At 48.7% G+C, this 27777-nt stretch overlaps 1 protein-coding gene across 3 annotated transcripts in view; it reads right to left on the reverse strand.

Annotated features, from left to right (window-relative positions):
• DSCAML1 (DS cell adhesion molecule like 1) overlaps positions 1-27777 on the reverse strand; it is a 468701-nt gene that overhangs the window by 391868 nt on the left and 49056 nt on the right. For all 3 annotated transcript variants that reach the window (XR_011201525.1, XM_069224722.1, XM_069224723.1), the window contains exon 2: positions 20097-20414. Coding sequence is in view for 2 of the 3 variants with exons in the window: in XM_069224722.1 (XP_069080823.1) it covers positions 20097-20414 (318 nt within the window). In the remaining variant the exon portion in view is untranslated. The remainder of the gene's footprint in view (positions 1-20096; positions 20415-27777) is intronic.

The following is a 27777-nucleotide window of genomic DNA, read 5'->3' on the forward strand; positions in this document are numbered from 1 at the left end:
TTTTCCAAATATGTTTATTGAATTGTCAAGTACAATAATAAAACAAGAGGAGTTCAAAATCAAAGAAAATGAGGGTGAAAAGCAAAGGGGTGGAAGAACGATCATGTGAATGTTCTCTAATGTCCGCTGCATGACAAAGTTCTGAATTCACATGCACAAGAAAAACACAAAGCAATGGGAGGGTACAGCAGAGCAATGACCACTGCAGTGTTACTCACAGGAGATTTCTCAGTTAGGACTCTGGGGCTGCGCATTCTGAAATTCCTGCACATTTACAATAGATATTACATAGATTGATTTATTCAGAGATACAGTTTCATCTCTAAACAAGTCAATCTATTTAAGTCCGGGCTGTCTGTCCGAGCGTACCAGGTCGCTCTGATGCAGAAGGAAGCCAGGCACTAAATTAACTGTCTGCAATGTGACACGCTACACAGAGCTTACCTTTCTAAAGCCCTTTATTGCCACTGAGGTCTACGGTAGTATCCACTGTAGACCAGTGAAGCTGTTAGCATCATAGTTTTGTGCACTGGAGTCTGCACCTCTGCGTAAGGCCAAAGGTCCATCATTCACAGGCTATGACCCCACCGTTTCCCATTCGTCACACGGTAGGACTGGATGCAAGCATGTGTGATTTGGTGCTATGTCCTTGGTAATGGTAAATGTTATAATGCTAATCTTGTGTTATGTATATTGTGCCAAGACCTCTGGTCAAGCTAACCTCCCCCACTGTGACATCACAGGCCCTGGTTGCAGGCTACTGCCCCCTTTAGAATTATAGCTGCTGTATTTGTTCCCCCGCGACATTGCTCCAAAAACAGCAGTGTTTTTGTTCCCATGCAAAGTTGATCTAAATATCTGAATCAAAAGCAAAGGGAGAAATATCCGCTTCCAGTAAAGACAGTTACATACTATATGGTATTAAAAACTAGTCCTATCTAAATGGCCTTAACATTAATGTCAAAAACATGGATTGATTTACGAACAATGACTGTTAAAAACATGAAAGTAATGCATGTCAGTGATTTAGTTCCTCTATTATTTCACAGGTTTTACTTAATCTCGCATTCCCCAAGAGTGTTAGCTATTTTGTCATGTTGTGTTTCTGTATTTGTTTCGCTCATCTTATTACTCTTCTATAGTGCAAACTTTGAACTGTGCCAGGGTTTATGAGGGGCTTTGATTTTGAGCTCTGTCGCTGACTCTGGAAGCAAAAAAAGAGCCAGTCAGTGGGTTGGCCTCTCTGCAGGGCACACAGAACAATGGTCATGTATTCTAGTTCCAATTGAAATTCTGTATATATGTGTGTGAAGGGGATGCACAGATGGCAAAATATGTACAAGGCAAAAGTAAAAGAAAATATAGTGCTTTAATGTGAGTGAGTGCAGTGTACATTTAGCGGTGGCGAAGTGGGGGGGAATGTGAGGAAGTGCATTCAGAAGAGAGTGAAAAGAGGGTGATGAAGAAGAAAAGGATGAGGATGAAGATGTGCAGATGGATGAGATGTAAAGAGAAAAAGGGTGTACATATCTAATTTAAAGCACACATAACTGAAGGCCAATACTCCATCCACAAGCCTCAAAAATATTTAGTTCACAGCCTCACATTTCAGAATTGAAACATTTCCATTGTTAATTATTTTTAACAAATAATTGTTGCTACTCATTTATCTTCAACAGCTAACAACCAATGACAAAGCCAATAGTGCTTGCAGGTTTTAGGTATATGTCAGTTGTTGGGTTATGTACCTGACTCCAATAACATCTCAGAGAAAAAACAAAATACTGGTCGGATGGTACACTATGGGAATCATGAAAGTTATCTTACATGTTCCATGTTAGAGAGGCCCTATTTCTTTCATCCCATTTGAAGACCTGTCTCCATATATTTCTATATGACTGCTTGCAGCCATAAGCTGTGGCTGCTTCCCAAAGCTTGATTAGAGCACTTTCTTCCAAAGTTTATGCCACATGCAGTGCAAGGCACTGGGCAAGCACACATTTTAAAGGGCTGAAGTTGTGATGCTGTACAATTTGCACATTACAGTACCTGTTGAACATATTAATGCAGTAAGATATGGAGCAGTTTTTAATGTTTTTAATATTTCAAGACTATGGGGGTGATTCCGCCGCCCGCCTCGCGGGAACCGCCATATGGCCGCTCCGCGGTCGAAAGACCGCGGAGGCCATTCAGGCTTTCCCGCTGGGCTGGCGGGCGACCGCCAGGAGGCTGCCCGCCAGCCCAGCGGGAAACCCCACCCCACGAGGAAGCCGGCTCCGAATGGAGCCGGCGGAGTGGGTATGTGCGAATGGGTGCAGTTTGCACCCGTCGCGTATTTCAGTGTCTGCATTGCAGACACTGAAATACACAGTGGGGCCCTCTTACGGGGGCCCCTGCAGTGCCCATGCCATTGGCATGGGCACTGCAGGGGCCCCCAGGGGCCCCGCGGCACCACCTACCGCCATCCTGTTCCTGGCGGGCGAACCGCCAGGAACAGGATGGCGGTAGGGGGTGTCAGAATCCCCCATGGCGGCGCAGCAAGCTGCGCCGCCATGGGGGATTCCAAGGGCAGCGGAAAACCGGCGGGAGACCGCCAGTTTTCCTTGTCTGACCGCGGCCAAACCGCCGCGGTCAGAATGCCCAGCGTGGCACCGCCAGCCTGTTGGCGGTGCTCCCGCATCCCCGGCCCCGGCGGTCCTTGACCGCCGGGGTCGGAATGACCCCCTATATGTTCCCCACCGCTTTATAAACCTTGCTTTCTCACTAGATTAATTTGCTTTAAGTGCATCCTCTGCCAATCTTTCTTTATTTTTTTCTTGGGATGAGCACCCTACGCTCACCAGACCCCATGTTTGTCTATTTAGCTTGCTCGCTTTGCTTGCTAAATAAAAGTCAGACCCAAATTTTATGCCCCACAACTTTTCAATGTCAAAGGTATTACTTAATCTTAGCTCCCAAAGCAGTGTTAAGTCCACCAGGCTCCCACTGCTCTCTTCTGGGCTCACAAACCAGACATGAGCCCCAATTGCAGTGCCATTCTATCCAGCCCCGCTGCAGGGTTTCTCTATCTGGCACCCTACTCCAGCTTTACGTTCCTTGTCTCCACTCCACCATTACTATACCCTGGATCTCCACTACTGAATTTCTCTAGACTGTCAACTCCCCTATTACTTTACTGGATCCTACAAACTCTCCTACAGCAATGTTACACTCTGCTGAACCCCAACAGCAATACTCCTTTATTAAGAGGCCCCACTGCAGTGACAGTATATCCCATCATGCCTTGAAGTATCACTCTATACTTCATGCAAGGTGACTCTACCTTGGTACCTCTCCAGGGTTGCTGTACCCTGGGCCCTCACTGCAGAGTTACCTTATTCAATGTTCAGACTGCAGTGTTAGCTTATTCTTCGCCGCCCGCTACTGTTGGTCTGTCCTGGGCGTCACTGTCATGTTACTCTGTCCTGGGCCACCCTTTGCCGTATTATCTATTCTTGACCACCCACTGAGGTGTTATTCTGTCCTAGGGCGCCTACTGCAATGTTATTCTGTCCAGGGATGCACACTGCATTGTTACTCTGTCCCGGGCTAGCCACGGCAGAGCAGTGTTACTTTATCTTGAGCCATCCACTGCAGCGCTGCACTGTTTTGGGCCACACATACTGCGTGGTTATACTCTGTCATAGAGCACCCACTGCGATGTTACTCTGTTCTGGGCCACCTACTGCAGTGTTGCTGTGTGCTGTGCCACCGACTGCGGTGTTACCTTAACACTGCAGTGGGTGACACAGGAGTGTTACTCTTTCCTGAGTCACCCACTGCAGTGTTAGTCTGTCCTGGGCCACCCACATCAGTGGTATTTTATCCTGAGCCACCCACTGCGGTGTTACTCTGTGCTGGACCACCCACTGCGGTGTAACTGTGTGCTGGACCACCCACAGCGGTGTAACTGTGTGCTGGACCACCCACTGCGGTGTAACTGTGTGCTGAGCCACCCACAGCGGTGTAACTGTGTGCTGGGCCACCCACTGTGGTGTTACTGTAAGCTGGGCCACCCACTGCGGTGTTACTGTGTGCTGGGCCACCCACTGCGGTGTAACTGTGTGCTGGGCCACCCACTGCGGTGTAACTGTGTGCTGGGCCACCCACAGCGGTGTAACTGTGTGCTGGGCCACCCACAGCGGTGTAACTGTGTGCTGGGCCACCCACAGCGGTGTAACTGTGTGCTGGGCCACCCACAGCGGTGTAACTGTGTGCTGGGCCACCCACAGCGGTGTAACTGTGTGCTGGGCCACCCACAGCGGTGTAACTGTGTGCTGGGCCACCCACAGCGGTGTAACTGTGTGCTGGGCCACCCACAGCGGTGTAACTGTGTGCTGGGCCACCCTCTTCAGTGTTACACTGTCCTGCGCGACCCACTGCAGTGGAATTCTCTCTGGGCTCACCTTCCCCCATATTCTCATTACGCACATTTTTGTTCTCTACTTCAATAAGGACACTGAACGTGCATAAAGGGAACTCTTGGGGTGCCAGTGTTTCTACTGTGACCAGCCACCCAATGGACGATTCCACAGCAGAGGCCATCGGCATCAGGAGGGCAGCTCAAGTTCGTGTCTTCCTTATTGTTGGCACACTTACGCACATTTGAATAAAACACAATATAACTAAAGGTCTATTTGAACTGAAGCAGTAGTCGCACTGTGAGGACCCCGTGTTTAATCGGAGGTACCCAGAGCCCGCCAGTTTCACCGTCTCACCCTTCTCCAGGGGGGGGGGGATCTGGAGGGGCGCGGCTCGCCACACACACCCTCTTCCCCTACAACTCCTGGCTGCCAAGGAGTTCGTGGCAGGCAGCCACCTGTCGCTCGCACCCTCGTGTTTGCTAATTAAACTCTTATAAATTCGCCATTATTCAGAACAACGGCAGGTTTATGGCTCTGGGAGCCCCGGGGTGCCACTGGATGAACGAGGGGAGGGAGGCGGTGTGTGAGCGGAGATGTAACCGGCTGAAGAGTTTGCAAGCCCTAGAAGCAGTCTGATGATCTGAGACAGAAAAAACTAAATGACACGTCAAGCTGGCAAAACTCCTTAATTTGGAAATCTGACAGTTTTGCTTAGGATGCAGAATCGAACCTCGGATTTGGGTTTTTTTATTAATTAAAAAAATGATGTGAGCAATGGGTAAAGAGGACTGCCCCATTTTCCCAAGCTGTGTGCAAGTAATCCAGTCAAAAGGATGGTAAAGAAGCTGTGCTTAAAGAGAAACAAAATACAAGAACAGGAATGAGAGGCATAGAGTAATAAGCAAGCAAATGAGATTGACAAAAAAGACAGCCAACAATAAGCAATGGCTGACCCAAAGCCCACTGTAAGCACTGGAATTATGCACAATATATCTTTTGACACTTGAAAGCTAAAGCTGCCTATAAATGGGAGACATAAAAGCAGAGACCCTGGTGACAGCATTATTTCCTTATTTATCAGAAGTCAAAGACCTAACAGCAAGGCAGGAAGGAACAAGAAAGGGAACGGCATGGACTTGCTAACGGAGGATGCATAGATATAGGGTAGGGCAAAAGACCATTAAAAATAAAACAAGAGTGGGGAGAAAAGATTGAGAGAGGTAGTAATAGGAAGGTGCAAAGAAAATTTGGGGGAACGCACTCATAGAAAAAAGAAAAAATATGATCAGTAGTAGATGGAGAGGAAGGAATCGGAGGTGAATGCCTCTGGTCTCTTGCCTCCTTTTTTCTGCCACAGCTCCCCTCATTTCTTTAATATCTCAGAGTGGACGGCCCTCTACTACAGTTAGTACATACATTTGGCCCCAGGATATAAAGAAATCGTAAACGTAGTAATGGGACCTGCAGAGAGAACCACAGATGCCAGCACACTCCAAACCTTAAGCAACCTGTCTAACTGTCACGCCTCTTATCCATCACACCGCTAAGCGTGGAGACCCAAGAAACGACAAGTGCACCTCTCTGGTCACTCACGCACAACACCAAAATGCTTCTCACATACGCTCAAGACAATGACCAAAGACAACACAATTTCAACACCCCCCCTCCCCAACACACAGTGTAGTGTGGTATTTATGTTGGTATGCGTCTCTACTCCTGCATAGAGGTAGTAACCGCTATATAAAGGCTACAATACAATATAATATGGAGTTAAAAACAGAGGGGGGTAGGGGGAAGGGTTAATTCTATTGAAGGGAAGCAAAGAAACAGATTCAACTTCAACACACCCTAGCAATGCTTGGACTTGTAAGAATAGGGTTCAGCAAATTATTTTTTGTATCCAAAACACCGAAAATGAGCCTGTAAGGCCAGGAAGGTTAGGGCAGCATTAGTGATATGTTCATGGCTCTCCGAGGCTGCTAGGGCAGGAGCAGAGTCAGGTTCACATGCTTCACAGGCAGGAAGAGCTAGGGCGTGGCCAGCAATGCCATGTGCCTGATCGGGCGGTAGCCCTGACGGCCACAGAGCAGCTCCTTCCCTGGAATCACGTCCTTAGTCCTCACCACAAGGTTCTACAAGCCTGACATGTGACTGGCCCTTTGGTTGCCCAAATTAATTTAAGGGCCTTTGATGCCCCCTGTAAGGGACCAACACTATAGAGCACTCTGAGCCCCTGGCCAAGGAAAGTTGCTCACTCCACAGGAGATCTGCTGGTCTTTTATGTGCGGACAGAGAAACTGGAGGTACCTTTCTTCAGATATAGAAGTTTCTCACAGCTATTAGACTGATATGAGATCCACTCCATCCCAGATTTACCAGCTATTAAGGGCCTGAAAACCTGAAACGTGCCAGGCTTTATTCCAAGAGTATAGACAATGGGACAGCATCAGTCAGGGTTGGACTGGCCTATAGGGCAACATGGCAGTGTTCAATTGTTGCTCTGACGGATCGGTGTGTGGGTCATTTTTCAGCGGTTTGTGGGCCTGTTTTATCATCTGCTGGGCCAGGTTTTACTGTTGTTTCCCCTGGTAATAAAACAAGCATTGTAAAGGTGGTTGAGTCACTGAATGCTTGAGCAAGGCTCGAGTCTGAAATCTGGTTCTGGTTCAACACGAGGTCCTTTTAGAAGCTCAAGCCCATGACGAGTCGGGCTTTCATGTGCCTTGGGCCTACCTCTCCCCTTCTGCCTGGGTGTTGAGTTATGGCCAGAGCTGCAGACTTCGGAACTGGGAAGCCAAGTTTGAGTCTCACAGCTCCATATCCTGTGATTTCGGGTGAATCACATAACCTCCCCACTCCTATAAACAATGAATGGCGGCCTGCGTAATGTAAGTGTTGGTAACGGAAAATGCCCAAATACCTGGGGGTCGAGTTCTCATTCAACAGAAAATGCAGAAAATTCAAATAAGGTCAAACCAACACATTAGCAGAGGGAAGAAATACATAGCCACCTACTGGCAGTTTGGTACAAAGTGAAACCAGAAAAGCTGGATAAAGTGTGGCGTATACTCTTTTATTGTGTGATCTTATACAAATATTATATTTCACCAAAAGTCTTTTACCTTCATTATCGGATATGAAAGCACTTTCAAATATGTGCTTTCAGAATGCCATTTGTACAAAAACCTATTGTGTTTGATTTAATACGCTATAATGTTGCCCTATAATAATCTGGGTCACGTTCAGGGTTTATAGAACAACTGTCTTGAATCTTATTTCACTAATGGTTCGTGTACAATATCCATCATTTAAACAAGTACTTCTCAGTGCAGTGGTACAACGCGACGTAATGTCACGTTTATTGTCAAAGCTTCTACATGTTCATAAATGCACTCTCGAATTGGGAAGAGACTTTATCGAATTTTAGACTTTTTTGTATGATTTACATCACAAATGCATGCATGCATGTGCGCCAGACCACTGACGCAGCTCTGGCTCGGGTCTCCTTGATAATGTTAGCTCGCCCACCACTAAGGCATAGCCTGCGCCTAGCTGAATTTCATGCACCACCAATACCCTGCAAAGCACTTAAGCGGCTTGGAGTTTAAAATCTGCTGCAGTTTACAAACATGGACCACTTTTTTAGCTTTTAATTCACTATTGGGGGTTACTTTTATTTTGCCACCCGAACCTATTTTCTGTCGCAGTCCAACCCTGGCATCAGCCTGGCAGCTGACTTCCATGGCCCTGAGGGCCGGGCAGAGCATCCGGCTTTGCACGCGCCTGACTGTGCCTCAGTCCCGGAAGATCTGTCCATATGTTAAGACGCCAGTGGGACCGTGGATCCCACGAGAGCGCGGGGTGGCGCCCCGGAAACCTGCACCGTCCGCAGCCTTGCGAGCACCTAACAACACCAGAGAAGAGGCCTGCGGTAGTCACGACAGCCTGCCCAAAGCCCCTCATATTAGAACTCTGGGGATCCGTGCATCCATCCACCCGAGGCCCAAGGCCTGGAGACAGGTGGGCAGTGTGTGGGGGGCAGGGAGAAAGTGGCTCTAGCATCAGGGGCAGAGGGCAGGCCTGGGGTGGGGAGGCTAGAACTGGTAAGCTGCTACCCTCTGTCCCCTCGGCTTCACCAGGAATGCTCGAGAACTGGGTGTTTTGCAAATTAATGATGCGGGGCCCACACTGCCAGCCAAAGAGCAGCACCCGAGGGGACTGGACACCGGGAAAGCCATTGTCCGTCACTGAGGTACACCTGCAGGGTCACTGCTTCTATCTCGACGTGACAAAGAGCGGGGGCAGCGCTGTGAGCAGGCACAAAACTGTATATCAGGCCAGGGACAGCAGCCATCGGACCGGGTACTCCCATGGGCCGCCGCTACGGGCATTGGGCTTCACTGGTTGGTCATTCCCGCGGACAGCGGCCCCCATCCTGTGGCCGGTGCTGTGGACAGCGGCCCTCGACGAGGAAACCGCATGATGAGATTTGTCTGCTTTTCTCCTCGTCTGTGGTCTGGGCACCGTCTAATTCCCTCTAATCTGACACATTCCGAAGGGAGTCTTATCTCTTCGACCTGCACTAACAGATATCTCTGTTAACCAGCCGCGGCACCTCCAGTTGCTTGTGATGGACGACAGAGGGACGGCTACATTTGAGAGAACTCATGTTCATGCTTGTCTACCCGAGTTCCTTCCCGAGCTACTATTCAGTGTCCACTGTGTTTGGTGTTGCCTTCGCGGATCGTCTTTTTTGTCAGTGCCTGTTTTTCAAGCGTTGTCCTGTAATCTCTGGTGTTTTTAAGTTTGGGGAAACAAACCTCTTCTGTTCAATGCAGTGAGAGGGGACTTTGGGTCCGTTCTTCAACGCACTTGCTTTTTTCTGTGAAACCTTTTGGTCATTGGATTTAGATCTTGTCAATCATACCTTGGAGCACTCCAGATAATAATTTTAGCCTCTCGTTATTGGCCGTTTAGGGGTATCCTTTCACCGTCTAAGAAATATTCCATTAGAATGCATGAGGGACTAATTTACATCTGAAAGTACGCTCAATCACCAGACTTTTTGTCACATTGATTTTTGTTTACCACATTTGTGCCTGTAAATATAAAGACATCATTTGTCATTATTTCCGTGCAAAACACATTCCCGTATTTACAGCAACAACATATTTCCTAGGAATACCGAAGACCATGTTCTCCAATGTTTTCTGTAGAAGAAAGACCCATTGATGTCCCTAGAAACCACATTCAGTCACTCAGGCCCTGATAAAATGTAATGCACTGTCAGCTCTCTTGCTCTTGTATTCTGGACACTTCAGAAATGCAAACGCAGCATACCCAGCAACTTTGGCAAAGCCGATAGGTCTAACTTCTGACTGAAAATATAAGCCAGTCCTTTTGGCTATGCCAATGACATTATGTTTATAAATTGTACTCTCGGGGTAGGGGTGGGTGGCCAAGGTTTGGGACGGATAGGACGTCTTTCCTAGTCCCTCCACCCCTGCTGCTGACCGGGCCTTCCCGCCTGCCCGATCCACTGGGTGCTGAGAGTCCACAAAGCGTGCATCAACTCAGGAGGCTGTCCCATGCCGGAAAACGTCCTGGTGCGCCTCAGTGATAGAGTGGAGCAGCACAGCAAGATGGCGGCCGCCGCGCCAATGGCGGGGTTGATCCGGGCCCCGTAAGGAGGGTGGCCTAACCGACAGCCTGCAACCATCGGGAGTTCCTGCGAAGGGAGCCCACTGGCCAGCGCTTAAGGGGCGAGCCGAGGGGCCGGCCCAGAGTGCGGCTCAGTCTCGGAGGCCCGCCAGGGCTGCGACCTGCCTGCCCCGCTCCACGCAGTAGAAGGACGGGGCTGGAGAGGGCACCCAATTGAGAGCAGCAATGGTGCCCCCATTGGGGGGTGCCTGCCGTACAGAGGATCGAGCTTGCACCGCATGGACTCCGGCCAGCAGCCCGTGTACAAGTCTGCGGCTGTAGGGCTGTGTGCCGCGCCATTTTGCCTGGACCATTTGGGGTGAAACTTATGTCCCACCGGAGACTGCCGCAACATAGAGCAGCTTCATGCAGGCCTGAGGGACAGACAGAGTGCCATCACTTAAAGACACCAGCCAGTGGGAATACACTGAGCGGGGGGGGGGGGGGGGCGGCGTTGACACTGACAGCTCCCGGGGTTAAGCGCACTGTGCTTAGGCAACCGACGGCACCTTGTTTATCCTGCACGAAGCAACATTGGCGCAGTCACCCCTCAGCAACACCACAGCATGGACTCTGCCTTGGGCTGTTGCGGACCCTATTCAACACAGCCCTAGAGCGCTAACGTGAAACCTCCCCCCCACTGAGGTGGCACTTGGAGTGAAACATGTTCCTATACATTCCATGACCTGCAGGAACTGTAGAGAGATATACTTTCTGACACACTCTGGCAGGAGCATTTGCATGCTAAGTCCACTCTGACTCCCAATACCACTGCAGATCCTGGGTCTTCCTGCCTTCTCAGGCTCGTACCCTGTTGGGCCCAGGGAGTCAAGTTGATGAATCCCGGGGCTCTAGAAGGCCCCCTGGAGACAGACCCACAATGTCGAATTGGCCTGGGCAGAGCGTGGGCCACCCGCAGAGCACATTCTCCTCTAGAGGGAGCAAAGGGCCCAGCCGGACTGCCCAGGATGTGACATGCTGAGACTTGGTGAGAGCTGTGGCAAGGTCCCTGCCAGAGAATACACAACCGTGCTGTGGAGGATGGGAGAGAGAGCAACGGGACTGGGACAGGCTAAGTCCTGATGAGACCCAGGCAACCTGTCCATCCCATAGTGTCATCGGTCCCCCCAGAGACTGTAGAGGCTCCCACCGGGTGGCACACTTTGCCGCTATCACCCATAGTGTTCCCTCCTCATTAACGCATTTCCCCAGTGGAGAATCCTTGGACCCTGAACAACCATGGCTATGTTACGAGCAAAAAGGAACAGCACCCTCAAAGAGGCTGTTGGAGGTCAACCCGATGAATACAGGTCCAGGGCCAGAACAACCGCCTGACAGTGATGAGGCGGAGGGCCCGGTAACCTGATCCTTCTTGGAGGCCTTGTTTGCAGCCCGCCGAGGCGACCTCCAAACTGTTAAAGAGGACCTATCATATGGTCTTAAGGAGGTCTGTAGAGACCTGAGACATGGGTGACCGGGTCTCCACCCTGGAAGATAATGAGGCCAGTTGAGACAAGAAAATTGAACAGCTGCAGCAAGAGGTCATATCGCTCCAAGATCTACAGACTGAATTACAGGCCCTTGCTGAAAATTTGGAAAATCACTCGAGAACAAACAATATACACATCAGGGGGGTGCCAATAAACACAGAGGGTACAGACATGAGGTCCTACGTTAGGGATCTCTTTCTTCAGATCCTCGAATCCCTGCCGGATGCAGAGATGCAGCTAGACAGGGTGCGCAGGGAGGGCCCACCAAAACCTGGGAATGCCCCTCCAGTGGACATAGTAGTGTGCGTTCATGATTTCCAGCTCAAGGAGCGCAATCGTTGTAGAGCTAGGGACCTTCACCCTATAATAGAGAGGCTCATGCCGCTGCTTTATCAAGACGTGTCAGCCCATATACTGCAAAAGGGTTACGACTTCCACCCAGTCACAACACACCTGCTGAATAAAGGCATACCTAATGCTTGGGGACACCCGTTCCAGATCATCTTTAGCCTGAAGGGCAAGCTATATCAGCCACGGTCCCTCACGGAATCCTGCAAAGCACTCAACATCTAAGACTCCCCTACTAGCACACAACAGCCAAGTCCCCGAGACTGGAAGACACGTAAACGCTCGTGCTGGCAGTGCGTCAGGACTACACCCAGGGGTCTACTCCTGGACCCAGAGACTATGGAACGTCGAGCAGTGCTGGAGACATTGTCTGGAGAATCAGATAAAATGTACACTGCATGAATGCTATTGAGGTTCCAAAAATATCCTTATCAATAGAGGAGGGTGGAGAGGCCGGGAGGGAGGGGGCGAGGAGGCCAGAGACTGACACACTTAACGGACCCATGACCTTCACTTTAGGAAAGTACTTGGAATACGCAATGTTGCACAACACAGGTTTATCTATTCAAATGGTCGGCCTGATTCAGCGCGGGGTCTAAAAAGAGGGGAGCAGGGTATTATTATCCTAGGAGGACATAACACACAACTTGACAACCCCTGAACACACACAATAATTCAAAGGTAATAACCTCTAATCTGAAGGGGCTCAACAATCCAATCAAGAACGAGCCATCCTCTCTTTCATAGAACAGACTGGGGTTGATATCAGCCTCCTGCAGGAGACTCACCAGGTCTCGGGCGACTGACACCAACTGTGCTCCCACGCCTTTCTGCAGCAGTTCTTTTCCTCCGCCCCTTCGAAGACAACAGGTGTGGCCTACTGATGTCCCGCTCTTTCCGGGGCAACTTGAGTGCTAAACTGACAGAGATAGGTAGGCTCCTGGCTTACTCCATTAGCACTGGGGATTACACTTTTACACTGGGGTCGCTGTATTCCCCTAATGACGGTCAGGAAAGGTTCATATGTCAGGCAGTGGCCGATGTGATGGCCACCCAAGACCGGATGGTGCTTTTGGGAGGTGACCTCTATCTGGCATTTAACAATGATATGAAGTGCTTGGCTCAACGTTATGGTCACACTGGGGCACATTCCCGGGATGGCGCACAATGGCTTTGAGAGATGGGACTGAGGAACCTATGGCATGAACAACACCTGCAGACTCAGGACTACATATTCTACTCATTTGATCATAAAACATATGCTCACTTCAACCTCTTCCTGGGAATGAGGATGCTTCAGGCCTTGGTTACGGCTTCAGAAATTGAGCCATGTTCCGTATCAGACCATGCTGCGGTCCCCCTTACACTAGCCCACTCATGAGGTGCCCTTCATGAACACTGAGGATGCAGGAAACCCTATTGCACAGACTGGATGTGGTTGAGAGAGTGAAGCAAGCGATAGCAGACTTTCTGGCCATCAATGACAGCATTGACATTCCCATTGCCACTTTATAGGAGACCCCAAAGGTCGTTATATGGGGGGAACTGATTGCTGCATCGGTGGCAAACAACAAACTCTGCTGTGACAAAAGAGAGTGTCTGCAGTGACAATTACAGGAACTAGCACTCATACACAAACGCACTGGTGCCCCACGGGTCTGCAGCAGGTAGAAGCGGTGCAAGTACAACTGGCAGGGCTCGACTTAGACAAGGCCAAGTATGCAGCAATCTGCTCCCGCCATTCGTTCTGTGTGGGTGGGGAGACAGTAATGTGCGACTCTTAGGCAATAGACTGAGGGCACAGAGGCAAGCCACAGGAGTCAACTCCCTGTGGGCTAAGGACGGATCTGGCATAGTGGGAGACAAGCACATAGCCTCTGCCTTTCGGGACTTCTATGAGGAGCTGTATACGGGGCAGATGCTAACTCCAGAGTGACCAAACCTATACCTTCAAGAGGCTTGCATGTCACAGCGGATGCCAGAACAGGTGGAGGAACTAGATCGCCCCAACCAGATAGAGGAGGTTATCTCTGCTATTGACAGCACCCCCTCAAATCCCCTGGGCCGGATGGCTTTCCAGATCTATTTTACAAAACCTTCAGCCCTACTCCCGCTCCAGTACTGACCAGACAATCGACGGGCCCGCTACAATTCCACCCACAATGTTAGAGGCCTCTATTGTGGTCCATCCTAAGCCTGGGAAGGACAGAACGCAATGCGGTTCCTACAGACCGATATCCCTTCTCAACGTGGATATCAAATTGTTCACCAGTATTTTGGCCACTTGACTGGACCGCTCAAGCTCGATCTGATTGCCACAGATCAGGGTTTTTTTGTCCCGAACAGGCAGTGTAGTGACAATACTAAATGCATTCTCCATCTGATAGTCAAATCCATGAGCTCTGGGCAAGAGATGATGCTTTTGGCCACTGATGCTGAAAAAAGCCCTATTTGGAGGCCACGCTTACTCTTTTTAGATTTGGCAAGTGATTTAGCGCATGGATCCTCAGCAACTATGGCTGTCCAACAGCGATAATCAGGGTGAATGACCAAACTTTGGCCCACTTTCGGCTCAGCAGGAGTACGAGATAGGGTGCCTTCTCTCACTACTGCTGTTCGCCCTTTATATGGAGCCCTTAGCTCAATACATTTGAGATAGCCCTACTATTATGGGGGTTGAATTTTTTTGGGGAGGGTGTAAACCCTCTTGGTTTGTACATGGATAATGTACTTGTGGCACTGAACCATCTGCTCTCAGACCTCCCGGATTGTCTGGCTGAGGTAGAGGTGTTTGGTCAGGCAGCTGGCTTCCGTAGTAATGTCCATAGATCTCAGGCCCTCAACCTATCAGGTTCTCCAGAGACACAGATAGCATGCCAAATCCCCATTCAATGGGCAACTACCTCTATCCCCTTCTTAGGGGTCCAATTAGCCTTCTCGACAAAGGTCTTTAACTATCAGGCCCTGCTACGGCAGCTCAAGAGTGATCTCACTAGATGGTGGCCATATAGACTGTCTTGGCTTGGCCGTATGGCCGCCCTAAAGATGACTGCCCTACCAACAATCCTATTTCTTTTCCAAATCCTCATCGTGGAAACTCTAATAGGCTTAATACAGTCATGGCAGAGGGACATTAACCGCTTTGTCTGGCCAAAGGGTGACCACAGATGCAGAGAAAGCAGAGCTACAGGCCTCCAAAGGAAGGAGGATCGGGTATACCCAACCTCATGTAATATTACGAGGCGGTACAGAGATGGTATACAGCAGAATGGACACAAGAGGAATCAGGGAAGCATTGGCTGTTTATGGACAGGGCAGTTGCTGGGCAGCACTTGTGGAATGCTCCCTTCTTGAAGACAACGTCGAAGGAGCCTCTATTGCTCCGCTGTTACAAAAGCTACATTGGGGGTATGGGACCAAGTGGTGGTACGTAAGGGCTTGTCCTCGTTCCCCTCGCCGCTGATGCCGATTATGGGCAATAACAACTTCGAACCGGGTTTAGACCAGGTGTTAGTTGAGCCATAGTATCAGGCGGTAAGCCTATCTATAGGGCACATTTTTGTCAGAGAGCCCCCTCCCTTTTAAACTGCTCCACATGGACTATGCACTGCCAGAAATTAAAATAATGCATTACCTTCAGGTTAGGCATTGGCTTAAACACCCGACAATGTGCCCTGAAGCACAAGGACCCCTTATGAGGTTTGAGAGATGGTTGGTCATGAAGAGGCCACATAACCGTCTTATTAGGAGGCTCAATAGTATCCTACAACAGACCACTCCACCGGTGAAGTCAACTGGACAAAAGAGATACGAGCTCAAATTGGGGTGACTGTTGACACAGAAGGAATCGGAGGAGGTGAGTGATAGAGTGCGATACACAGCCTGCCACACAGATAATATTAAAACTGCCACAAAGATTGCCACGTATTGGTACCTCACACCGTTGAGCCTGGACAAAGTTATCCCTTCATGGAGTGCGATTGCTGGAGGGGTTGTGGATACCCAGGGACAGAGATTGCCATGTATTGGTACCTCACGCCCTTGTGCCTGAACAAAGGTAACCCTGCATGGAATTGCTGGAGAGGTTGTGGATCCCCTTATTTTGGGATTGCCCCAAGCTGACCAAATACAGGGAAACAATCCTCGATGATATTGACACACCTGAATATGCAACTATCCCGCATCTATGTCATCCTGAGGCTTCCAAATCCACTCACTTTCCTGCCAAGATCATGTAGAGGATGACAGATAGGTCTGGACTTAGAAGCAGCCTTCAGAACATTTTGACACACTGGGGAAAGGGCCAGATCCCAACACACGAGGGATGGCTATACCGCATATGGCACATCCTGGGGATGGAGAAGCTCACTGCACAGAGTGACTCCTACAATTTACTCTGGCAGCCATATATTGCTCTATTTTCAGCTGAATTTCAGGAATTAACCTGTCCCAAATATTTGTGCCTGTTGACTAACATCACTGACCCTGCACGACCTGATACTGCTGACTAGCATGCCTATACCTATATTACACTGTGCCATCTTAGCTCTACTTACTGCGGTGGGGGGAGGGAACAGTGGGAAGTGGGATCCTAAGGGGTGTCCTTCAGTGTTTTCTTTCTGTACACATATGTTGTCTATGATAGGGCACGGATTACTCTGCCTACTGCATCTGTTTCTTCTGAAATGTAATAACGAAATTTGAACTATAAAATCTGTACCCCCCAAGGGCCCCTGTTATTACTATGCGTTGTTTGTTATTTGCAAACATCTTGTTTCAGTTGCCCATCCACTGTACCGTTACCAACAAGGATATTTTCTATCTAACATAAAAGCTTCTTGGTGTGTCTCCAGTCGATACCCCCTGTTGTATTAATGTCCATTATATTTTATGATGCAAACTCTACATCATTTAGGACTACATGGTGCTGTGCCAATTACTTGTTATTGCACTGTTTCTGACATGCAGGTGGCCAGAAGGTCACATATCTCTTGTCCAGAGAGGTTTCATAGCGAGGGTTGTACCCTCTTGGCTGCGGGGGAACCACATCCTCCTGTTGGATAGCTGCAGAGAACCCGATCATTGAAACTGAGGAACTAGTGTAATCCAGGTACAGCTAACCCCTTCCGAGAAGGATGGGAAGTGACAGAATAAAAAAAGAGTCACAATAAACGTGTGCAAGGCTTATGAATCTGATGCTACCAGACCACAGAGTGCTCCTTCACCGAAGAAGGACCTGCTTATGGGGAAATAAGGAGATTGTTGCCTCTCAAATATCTCTCAAATGCCTGTGGAACTGAGGCAGATGCAGTCGTAAGTAATGGTTGCCCAACATGATTGAGACAAGGAGAACCCTGACTTGTTTGGGGAGGGCTGTTGGAGTGCGTGTCTTGCAGAGGACCGCCTTCCAAGAAGTTCTTCAGTCCAGTGGCCTGAAGTGCATGAGAGCTGTGCCGGAAGGTTAGGAAACCATCACTAGCTACATTTACTAGGGCCTAGGGAAGGGGGTCAGTGGCTTCCAAGACATGTGGTGAGCTCTCTTTGTCCCGGACCCCTCCAGTGTGCCCCTAGTTACCTCCACAGGACCTTCAAGAATAGCATGGTCTCTCTCCTGACCTACAGACTAACAAACAGATAGACAGAAGAGGTAGTGGTGCACTCAGCACTGCAAACCTCTACAAAAGAATTCTGTGAGGCGGTTGCAGAGATATCTGCCTCTAAACATCAGACTTGTGAGGGCCTTTGTTCCCATACCTCAAACTCTGGAGATGTGGTTAGCCATTGGTAGAGGAAAATGTCAACTGTGATCAGAGGTTTTCTTAGATAAGTGCCTTTGAAGTTAATACCATGATGCATGAAGAAAAACATAACCATGATTGGCAGTTGATGCAATGTTGCATTCAAACACCTTGTAACTGGTGATCTTAGTGTTTAGCGACTGGGGCCACCCTTAGAGTCCTTCAGTGGCTGTAGATTCCCACAGTTTGGTCACCTCCATTACCCTTTAACCCTTCCCTTTGTGTGCCAACGACCAGCACTCTGGCTTGGGTCAGCGTTTCAGTCTGGTTTTGGGTAATGGGTTGCGTTTGGATCCAAAAACAAAGACTTATGCGAGGCCTTGCACGAGCCTGCTTTCATCGTAAACACTTTGACGTGATGTGCGACTCTGCTCCCCACCACACCTTAGCGCAACACACACCAATTTCCAGGGAAGTAGCTAGAAAGTTCTGGATTTCATTGTAATTGCCTATATTTTTGTTTCTAGTGTCTATTTGTATTTGTTTTAAATACGATTGCTTAAAGTAAAGCACAGGCTTGATAGTATTGCACTTTTATGAGTTCCAAGTATCTAATCCTTGTCTCCTCGAGCAAGCCGTCAACTGCTCTTCTCCGCTGTTCTCAGTCTACTGCAAAAGTGGTGTGTAGGAAAGTACCCTCTTTTTGGCATGTTTACCCCCAGTTTTTTCCAGCTATCATTGTGCTTAGACTGTTTTCACAGGAATCCTGCTAACCAGGACCCCAGTGACCGCACACCAGGCCAGCTTCCTACAGGGTGTACTTCATATTCATTTTGGGTCCAACAGAAAAAGGCCCAGGGCACTAGAGGTAAATGATCCGACCTGCTACAGTGAGGGAGCAGAAACCCCAAAATCCCCCCAAACTAGGTTTCACAAAGGGTATGATCAAGAAATGGGGGTGAGATTACAAGACAATGTGGATGGAAACTCTTGGAAGAAGAGAGGGAGAGAAGGATGCAGTAAGAAAGTCGGAGTAGAAATTGCTAGGCAGGGACAGAAAAAAATGAGCAAAGAAGAAGAGAAGAGATGCAACAAGATGAGGCAAGAAATGGTAACGAGTTAAGAGGAAGATAATGACAGATAAGAAGAAAGGGTAAAGATAAGGACGCAGATCACCAGAAGGTAGAGGTAAGGATGAGGTGGGAGGAGAGGCAGCGCACGAGACAGGGCGATGGTTGAAGAGAGGCTAGGGGTGTGATACGAGGCGCTAGGTGTAAGGTGGTAGGGTAAGAGAGGGTAGGGGTGAGAAGGTGGAATTAGTGGGCAAAATGGTGAGCAAGAAAGATGTGGTGTGATGAGGAAAGGAATATAAGCCTGGGTGACTGAGTGAGAGAAGCGGTTATAGGGAGGAGAGTATGCGGGCACATGGAGAAAGAGGGCAAACTGGAAAAGAGAGGCCAGAAAGCAAGGAGGGGGAGATGGCAGTGCCAATCGTGAACTGGAACAGAAATGTGAGAAAATTAGTTTTGATGCTGGATGGAGGGAAGGACACCAAGAGTAAGACCAAGGAAGAGGCAAAGAAGCTCAGGCTGGGGGCACAGAGGAATTGAGAAGCAAAAGAAATCTCAGGAAAGTAGGGCAGGGGCAGAGAGAGATGGTATAGACAAGAGGACACAGAGGGGCACTAGAAGAGGCTATGGCTTTGTGAAGTAGTGAGAGTCAGGGGAATGAATTAATGAGGGACTCGTAGGAGAGAAGAAAATAAAGGTTGAGACAGAGAGGTTTAGAAATGCTAGAAGTGGGGAGGCAAGTTGATTAGGAAAGGAGAGAGGAGAGGAAGGGATATCCACCCTTATGGGTTTAAGTATGTTGGCAGGAAGTGAAAACAAAGGAAATACGAGTTTACGTCAAAGGTTTGACTGTGAAGGTTAAAGTAACTTGTCTCCTGCTGCTTCTACGAAATCCGCCACTGAAAAAAGAAGGGAAGTTGGACTGTGCTGGACACATTAAAGGGCCTTTGGACAGCGTTAGAATGAAGTAACTACTTCCCTTGTATTCCTATGTCATGTGTATGGATTAGACGTTTGGAGGACAGGCCAAGGAGGCTCCTGGTTGGAGGAAAACAGGACAATAAGCACCAAGGAGGAGCAGGAACACAATCTACTTGGCTTGAGAATTGTAAATCGAAATAATCCGGTGACATCATTTCCCTACTCTCGCATCCCAGGGCCTCGTGCATTTGGGAAAGAACGTCAAAACATAGGTAGCTAACACAAAACAGCCCATCTGCCTCTCATTAGAGACTGCATCACAAAATCTTCATCTGGTTTCCTTGCACATATGCAAATTAAGCATGTAAACTTTGTAAGGGCTGACCAGACTCCCTTCTCTTACAACAATGACACTAGAGCTCTTACCTGCTTTGACGCGGATGTTGGGACTGCGGATCTTGCCGGCAGAGTTCTCGGCGGTGCAGAAGTAGTCATTGTCGTGAATGAAGCTGTTGAAGGCAGAGGGCGAGAATGGGAACAGTTGTAGGGTGCCATTCGGGTACACGTGCCGGATATGGGGCACATCGTAGATGTCCTCCCCGGTGGCGAGGTACCATCGAAGGGCAGCGCTGGGGGACCCTGCGGCCGGGCAGGGGATCACCACCCCCACTGTGCTGAAGAAGGTGACCTGCTGCACAGACTCATTCACAAAGTAAAGGCTGGTTCCAACATCTTCTGCACGAGCTGCAAAAAGAGTGTCAACACGTTAGGCACCTGCGACACGTGAGGCACCCAATAAAAATACAAATAAACACACAAGGCTGCACAAGCTGAGTCAACCCACCAGGCACAACACACCTAGATCTTATATCAATCTACAAAAATTCAGCGGCTTCAATTAGTATGATTTAGACTGAAGTAAAAAGGTCAATAGAGACCGTGTCACACGCAGAGTACTTGTTACTACACACCAACAAATCAGACCTCAGCTCCTGTTCCAGTAATTTCAGCAGGGACCATAGTGAGGCACATAAGGTCTACATAAGTGCTAGGTTTGACCATCTTCCGCTGCAGGAGGTTATGGGGTATAGGCGTAATATTGCCGTTACCAAGAGGACATGCTGGGTAATTCAACAACTGCCAGTTACTTGAGTCTGTTCTATTCCGCCAGAGAGCCCTTTACAATGTTTGGATGAAATAAATAAACATGCCATACAAGTGTTATCCTTTCTGAGATGATCACAACAGATGGAGTCAGATTATATTGGTCATGATTAATTTCATGTTGATTTATAAATGGATGTAAAGATCAAATTGGTTTAGTTGAATTTAACCTCTAAAAAAAGAAAATCACATGTAAAATAAAGAACAATAAAAACAACACCTTTACAACGGCACCCCAATAATCTTAGGGGTGTTCTCTTCGCATTCTGGTCCTATCCCACAGAGGATGAGAAGTGGCAGACCCAGTTTAAGGGGATGATTCACATTCCAGACCTTGGGAGATTGGAGACTTGAGATCTGGGGGTCAATATGACTTGCACCTGGGACCCGGGGGCATGCAAGCTTGAGTAGTTATCTAAAACCATGAGCTGAAAGGGCACAAATCCTCTTGGTTAGTCTGATGACAGAGTAGCATGGTAGTGCCTGGTAGGCTAGCAGGCTGGTCCTGGGATGATGTACTTAATCTCAACATTCGGAGTCAGGAGGGTGCTCGGCCTTGGGACAGGACAATAAATTAGAGCCAGGAGGTAAGAGGATGATGCAAGTGTACCAGGGAGAACTCGACCTCAAAAGCAAAAGGGTTTGAGGGACAAGACAGGAGACAGCGCATCACTCAAGGTTGAGACAGGAGGCAGGGAATTGAAATGTAGGCCTGGGAGCAAACCTGAATTTGGAGAGAAAGGTGGCCTCACCCAGATTAAGCAGGGATTTAGGACCTGAGACCCAGAGGGATCTAAGCCTAAAACTGGGGACGCCAGTGCAACAAAAGGCCAGTATAGTGAATCAGAGCAGGGGACCGTCACGCCCACAATTTGGGGGAATTTCAAAAACAAAGATCGGAAGAGATTTACATATGAAATTGGGTGGATTTCATAATGGAGGGATTTGGACGCAAGCTTTAGTCCGAATTAGAGCTCAGAGGGACAATTAAGATCAGAGTTCAATGTAGACTCTAGTCCGAGTTCAGGGGAGATTTGAGCCCTGCTGTGAGGGCAGCCGTGAAAGCAATACCGAAAAGATATTCGAGACACTAGACCAGCGTGCCTCAATCCTCAGCTCGAGGAGAGAGATGTACAAGCCTACAGATAGGAGGTCATGAGCCATTCAGTGGATGGAGGCTCGAATTGAAATCAAAGATGGTATAGGGATTTCCAGCACTACACCCTATCTCCAGGTGGTACCATGACCTGGCATGCTCTAAGCGTGCAGCAAGCCACACACTGAGGCCAATCCCAGCCTTGTACAAACCTTTTATAGCAGAAGGGATTAGAGTGTTGCTGAGTGCTTCCCATGCCCTTGAGATGGAGCCACTAATCTCTTGAGCCCAGCAGTGCTTTTTGTGGTTACAAGAGCTGTGCATCACAAGCACCCACCATGGGGCTCGAGGACCAGAAATGACACTTTACAAAAACCTGCACGTCAGTGACCCACCCATCCTAAACACCTATCCCCCTACAGGCACACGTGGACAACATGTGGTGCACAGATCCCACAGTGTCAGTTAGAGAAGCGTTGTTGTACAAGACAATTCTGGTGCACTTAAATCTTTTTACTGAAGCTCTCTGGGTGAGGCTAATGTAACAGAGTCACAAAGCAAAAAGGGTGTCCATTAGCTAAAAATGGCGAAGCAGGCCAGAACCCAGAATTGCCAATTTTGCATTATTTCAGAGCTATTGCTAGAGGTTAATGCTTAAGCACATATTTCCTGCCAATTAAGAAAAATCACCCAAGTCCATTTCCCACCCGGGAAGAACTGGCTTTCCTTCCACCAGTACGCGCCACATATTTGACGACAGGTGGGCTACAGCTTGTGTGCAAACACTGTACCATTTAATACAATGACTGAAACGTAATCAGTACTGGTTTTAGAGATTCAAGTGAGCTTCAGGTATTGAGATTTCCACTAGGTAGTATTGGAGGGAGTCCTCTGTCAATGGGGCATTAATGCAGATCTGTGGCCTACACTAGCCACAGGTTGTGCTTGGCCAAAGGAGGCTACTCAAGGCTGCAGCAAGTATGTTTCACAAGTTGTCTTATGAGGTATTACCCTGTAACCCGACTGAAAGTAGATGTATCAGTGATAGCAGAGGATGTTAACAGAAATGTTCAGGCATACAACACACTCACACAGGTACAAAAATACCCTAACCCTGTGAGAATGTCTTTTATGTACTACACTGCAGGCTTTTCATGAATGCACTAATTTCAGGGACAAGACTTCAACATAATTGTGTGGAGGAGATGACTGGATTGACTGGGAGGAAATAGACTTGTACCATCTGCATCGGGATGTAAAATTGGAAATGTTGAACCGGGGATTGCTGTAAATACGTGGAATCTAAAAGTAAACACAAAAGATGAGATGGAGTCAGGCCACGGACGTCAACTATGAAAAGCATACGCAGGGATTTAGTGTGCCTGCTGACATTAGTGGCTGCATCCACCAACACCAAAATAAAAACTCTGTGAGCTACAAGCGATGTGAATCACACCGAACTACAGACTAGCTGCTGTGAGCCACATCAAAGATTGGAACTTATGGAAAATGAAATCTGCTGATCACTAGATTAGCAGACCATCTTACCGAATGTGCCAAAAGAACATCAAGATCACGGAGTGAAACGACAAAGAATGGCCATTACCAAGTAGAAATCATATACAGCCAAACGGTCCAAAACTGAGATTCTTGTGGGTGTATGGCAACAGAGAACAGATCTTTCATGGATACAACCCATTAACAGATGACAGAGTTTTTTTCTGAAGTGGAATTCTGGGCCTAAGCTCCAGAGTGTGGTGCCTCGCTTGCCTTGAACTCTTGTGCATGGCCACACCCCTGTAACTTCGGGATAGACCCAGATTCCAGAGAAGGACTCGGACTTTCAAAGTTGATGTATTGCTTTCCACTCACATGAGAGATGTACTTTGACCTCAGCAAAATGTTTACTGAAAGGTGAAATCTGTACACAGTAAAATAGAATACCCATGGGGTTCCACCTGTCACGTCTTTGAAGGTGAAACTCAAGCATTGGTCTTGCTAAGTTAAGAGCAAATTCTGTTGTGGCCGTCAAAGAGTGAGAGTTATTTTTAAAGTCTGAGTGTGACGTAAGAAAACGCTAGAGCTGATAAACGTGGATAGCTTTATTTGCTCCAAGGAACCACGCAGTAGAGAAATGGAGAGTGCAGCTGGAGTGAATATAGGAATATTTGGGATATTCTCTGTCTTGTGTTGCTTCCATTCATTATCCAGATCCATCTTTGTTAGGACTTTGTCACCAGGTAACCAAAGAAAGTGTAAATATTTGAAATATGGCATAACTTTTTTTCAGCACTAAGGGCTTGTTGTACTAAGCCATTTAGGACTTGCAAATCCTGTGATTCAGTAATTCACTGGGTTTGTGACTACTAAATATGTTTAAGAAATGTACTAAACCTATTTTGTGAATCAGTATCTGGTTACTGAATCACAAAATATGTTTAGAAATGCATTACCAATCTCAATTTGTACAATGCATGTTTAGGGCAACCCTTCCAAATTCGGATTCGCAATGCTATGCATCAATGGTTTCCGACTGCAATTTTTGTCGAAAAGCATTGATTGGTTACCGACTCCTCAAAGGAGGTAGTAACCCATTTGCAAATCATTTTCACCGCAAAATCCAAGACATACACAACAGCTTCATACCACAAACACCCTCCACACGCAACCTCCACCCGCCAAACACAATCCCACCACACACACCCCCCATCCTACTCACCACCTGGGCCCCCACCACCGACGAAGAAACTGAAAAGACAATAAACTCCATTCACTCTGGCTCCCCCTCCGACCCCTGCCCCCATCGAATATATAACAAGGCCAGCCCCACCATCGCCCCCAAACTCCGAGCCATAATCAACAGCTCATTCGAAACCGCCACCTTCACAGACCCTTGGAAACACGCGGAAGTCACTGCTCTCCTAAAAAAGCCCAAAGACGACCCAGGCGACCTCTCCAACTACCGCCCCATCTCCCTCCTCCCTTTCCCAGCCAAGGTCACGGAGAAACTAGTCAACTCCCGCCTATCCCACTTCCTCGAGGCAAACCACACACTCGACCCCTCCCAATCTGGGTTCCGCAAGAACCACAGCACGGAAACCGCTCTCATCGCATGCACCGACAAAATCAGATCTAAAGTCGACATGGGCGAGACCGTTGCACTCATATTCCTAGACCTCTCCGCAGCCTTTGACACTGTCTGCCACAACACACTCCGCACACGCCTTCACAACGCTGGGATCCGCCACAAAGCCCTAGACTGGCTCACCTCCTTCCTCACCGACAGAACCCAAAAAGTCCGTCTCCCACCCTTCCAATCCTCTGCCACCAAAATCACCTGCGGAGTCCCACAAGGCTCCTCCCTCAGCCCCACACTCTTCAACATTTACATGGCCCCACTAGCCAACATCCTCAACCCTCACGGTATCACCATCCTCTTAGACGCTGATGACACACAACTCATCTTCTCCCTCACCCGCAACGCCACCACCGCCAAAATCAACCTACACGCTGCACTCCTTGACACCGCTGCCTGGATGACAGCCAACCACCTCAAACTCAACTCCAACAAAACCGAGATAATCATGTTTGGCCCACACAAAAACACTTGGGACTCCTCCTGGTGGCCCACCACGTTAGGCCCCGCACCCACCCCCGCAAACCACGCACGCAACCTCGGCATCATCCTGGATCCCTCCCTCTCAATGGCCCAACAAATCAACGCCATCACCTCCTCTTGTTTTAACACACTCCGCACACTAAAAAAAACATTCAAATGGATCCCCACAGAGACCAGAAAGACAGTCACCCACGCACTCATCAGCAGCAGGCTAGACTACGGCAACGCCCTCTACGCCGGCACCACACTCAAACTCAAGCGCAAACTACAGCGAATCCAGAACGCAGCAGCACGACTCATCCTCGACCTCCCCTGCCATGAGCACATCTCACCACACCTCAAATCCCTCCACTGGCTCCCCATAGACAAAAGGATCACCTTTAAGATCCTCATCCACGCACACAAATCCCTCCACAACACTGGCCCAACCTACCTTAACGAAAGAGTGGCCTTCCACACTCCCACACGTCACCTCCGCTCCACCGACCTCTCTCTCGCCACAGTCCCCCGCATCAAACCCACCACCACTGGAGGCAGATCTTTCTCCTATCTGGCCCCCAAAGCCTAGAACTCCCTCCCCACCCACCTCCGCAAGACCCAGGACCTCCTATTCTTCAGGAAGAGCCTTAAAACCTGGCTTTTCGAACAGTGATCTCCTGCGCCCTCTCCCCACACCCCCAGCTCCTTGAGACCCTCACGGGTGAGTAGCGCGCTATATAAGTCTCTTTGATTGATTGATTGCAATTGGAAAGTGGTCCAAGGAGTCCCTTTATTGAATTAAAAATATATATATTTGTTCAGAAATGGGCAGCGGTTCAGGGAACCATTGCCAGCACTTAAAGAAACTTTAAAAACTATTCGTTTTAATGCAGTCCCGTTTCCTTCAAGGAAAAAAAGAGTAATCATTTAAAAAAAAAAAATCATAAAATGGGATCACGATATTGTGGTCTGCTGTGCACTGTATACAGACACACCAACAATAAACAAATAACCCAACATTGAACAGATTAACTGCACTACAACCAGTTCCTGTGTGAGGGCACACACAGAACACTCACAGTTAACCAATCTGGCACAGAACACACATAAAACAAGTTCTCCATATAGTCTCACTGCAGAGAACCATACTCCAAGTGTCAAACATCTTCACCCAATCATGCACCACACGGCACACGCAGATTGAACCAATCGTGAACCGCAAAGTGTGCGCTTCAGAAAACATCCGGGGCCTAGACTGGCCGCTGGCCCATGAAGGAGGACACAGCCCCATCCGTCGCGCCAGGCTGCATCTGCAGGACCCAGCAGTGCCCTATATTTGTGATAACGGCGCTCCAGTAACCTGGAGACCTGGCAGCACAGATGGCACTTTAGTCCCGTCCCCGTGGGGCCGAGGAAAGCAGGAAGCGTGTGTCCGATCCGGGCCAGGGGACAGCTCCAGCGCACTCCACATCACGGGCAGCGACAGCACACCAGTGCATACTAAAGAGGGCAAGGGGAGGGGCAACCCTCCACTAGTGTGCGGGAAGGAGGGGCGTATGTACAGGCGAAAGGTGGGGGGGGGGGGGAGCTCTACGAAGAGGAGGAAAGAAAGCGGGGTTTGTAGAGGAGCACAGCGAGGAGGAGGAGAGGGGCAGACGGGGAGAAAGAGGCAAGGGGAGAAGAGAACATGAAAGAGTGGAGAGGAACAAAAGAGGCTGAGGGGGAGAGACGAGGAGCGAGGGAAAAGGAGAAATAAAAAAGGTTAGGGTTCCGGAGAGAAAGTCTTGGTAAAGAGATTGGGGGAGGACAAGAGAGGAGATGGGAAACTTTGTGTGTCATCGGATACACAACATTCCCCACTCCCTACCATCATCACACACTGCACCAAAAACAGCTAAATGTGGTCACCCGCCTGGCACAGGCCAGACACCCTCGAGCTGACAACACAGCACCAAAGTCACATGGCCGGCAAAAATGCCAACCGCACTGTGGAGAAGTGCACCGACATACACCCTAGAACCGCTGAGATAAAGCAGGCTTATTAATAGCACACCTCCATGCACACAACACTGCATCTAATTACCTTCCGGGGTCATGATCCACATCTCGGCGCCTCACTCAAGCCAAACGATGGGCAAATGATCACCTGCCCCACAGGGAAAAACCAAAGTCATTCAGAACACCCCTCCCTACACACAACACACCACAAAGGACCCCCAAGACCATACTCATTTTACTTTCACACTAAC

This window comes from Pleurodeles waltl, chromosome 3_1, assembly GCF_031143425.1.
Source record: "Pleurodeles waltl isolate 20211129_DDA chromosome 3_1, aPleWal1.hap1.20221129, whole genome shotgun sequence".
Classification (NCBI taxonomy): domain Eukaryota; kingdom Metazoa; phylum Chordata; class Amphibia; order Caudata; family Salamandridae; genus Pleurodeles; species Pleurodeles waltl.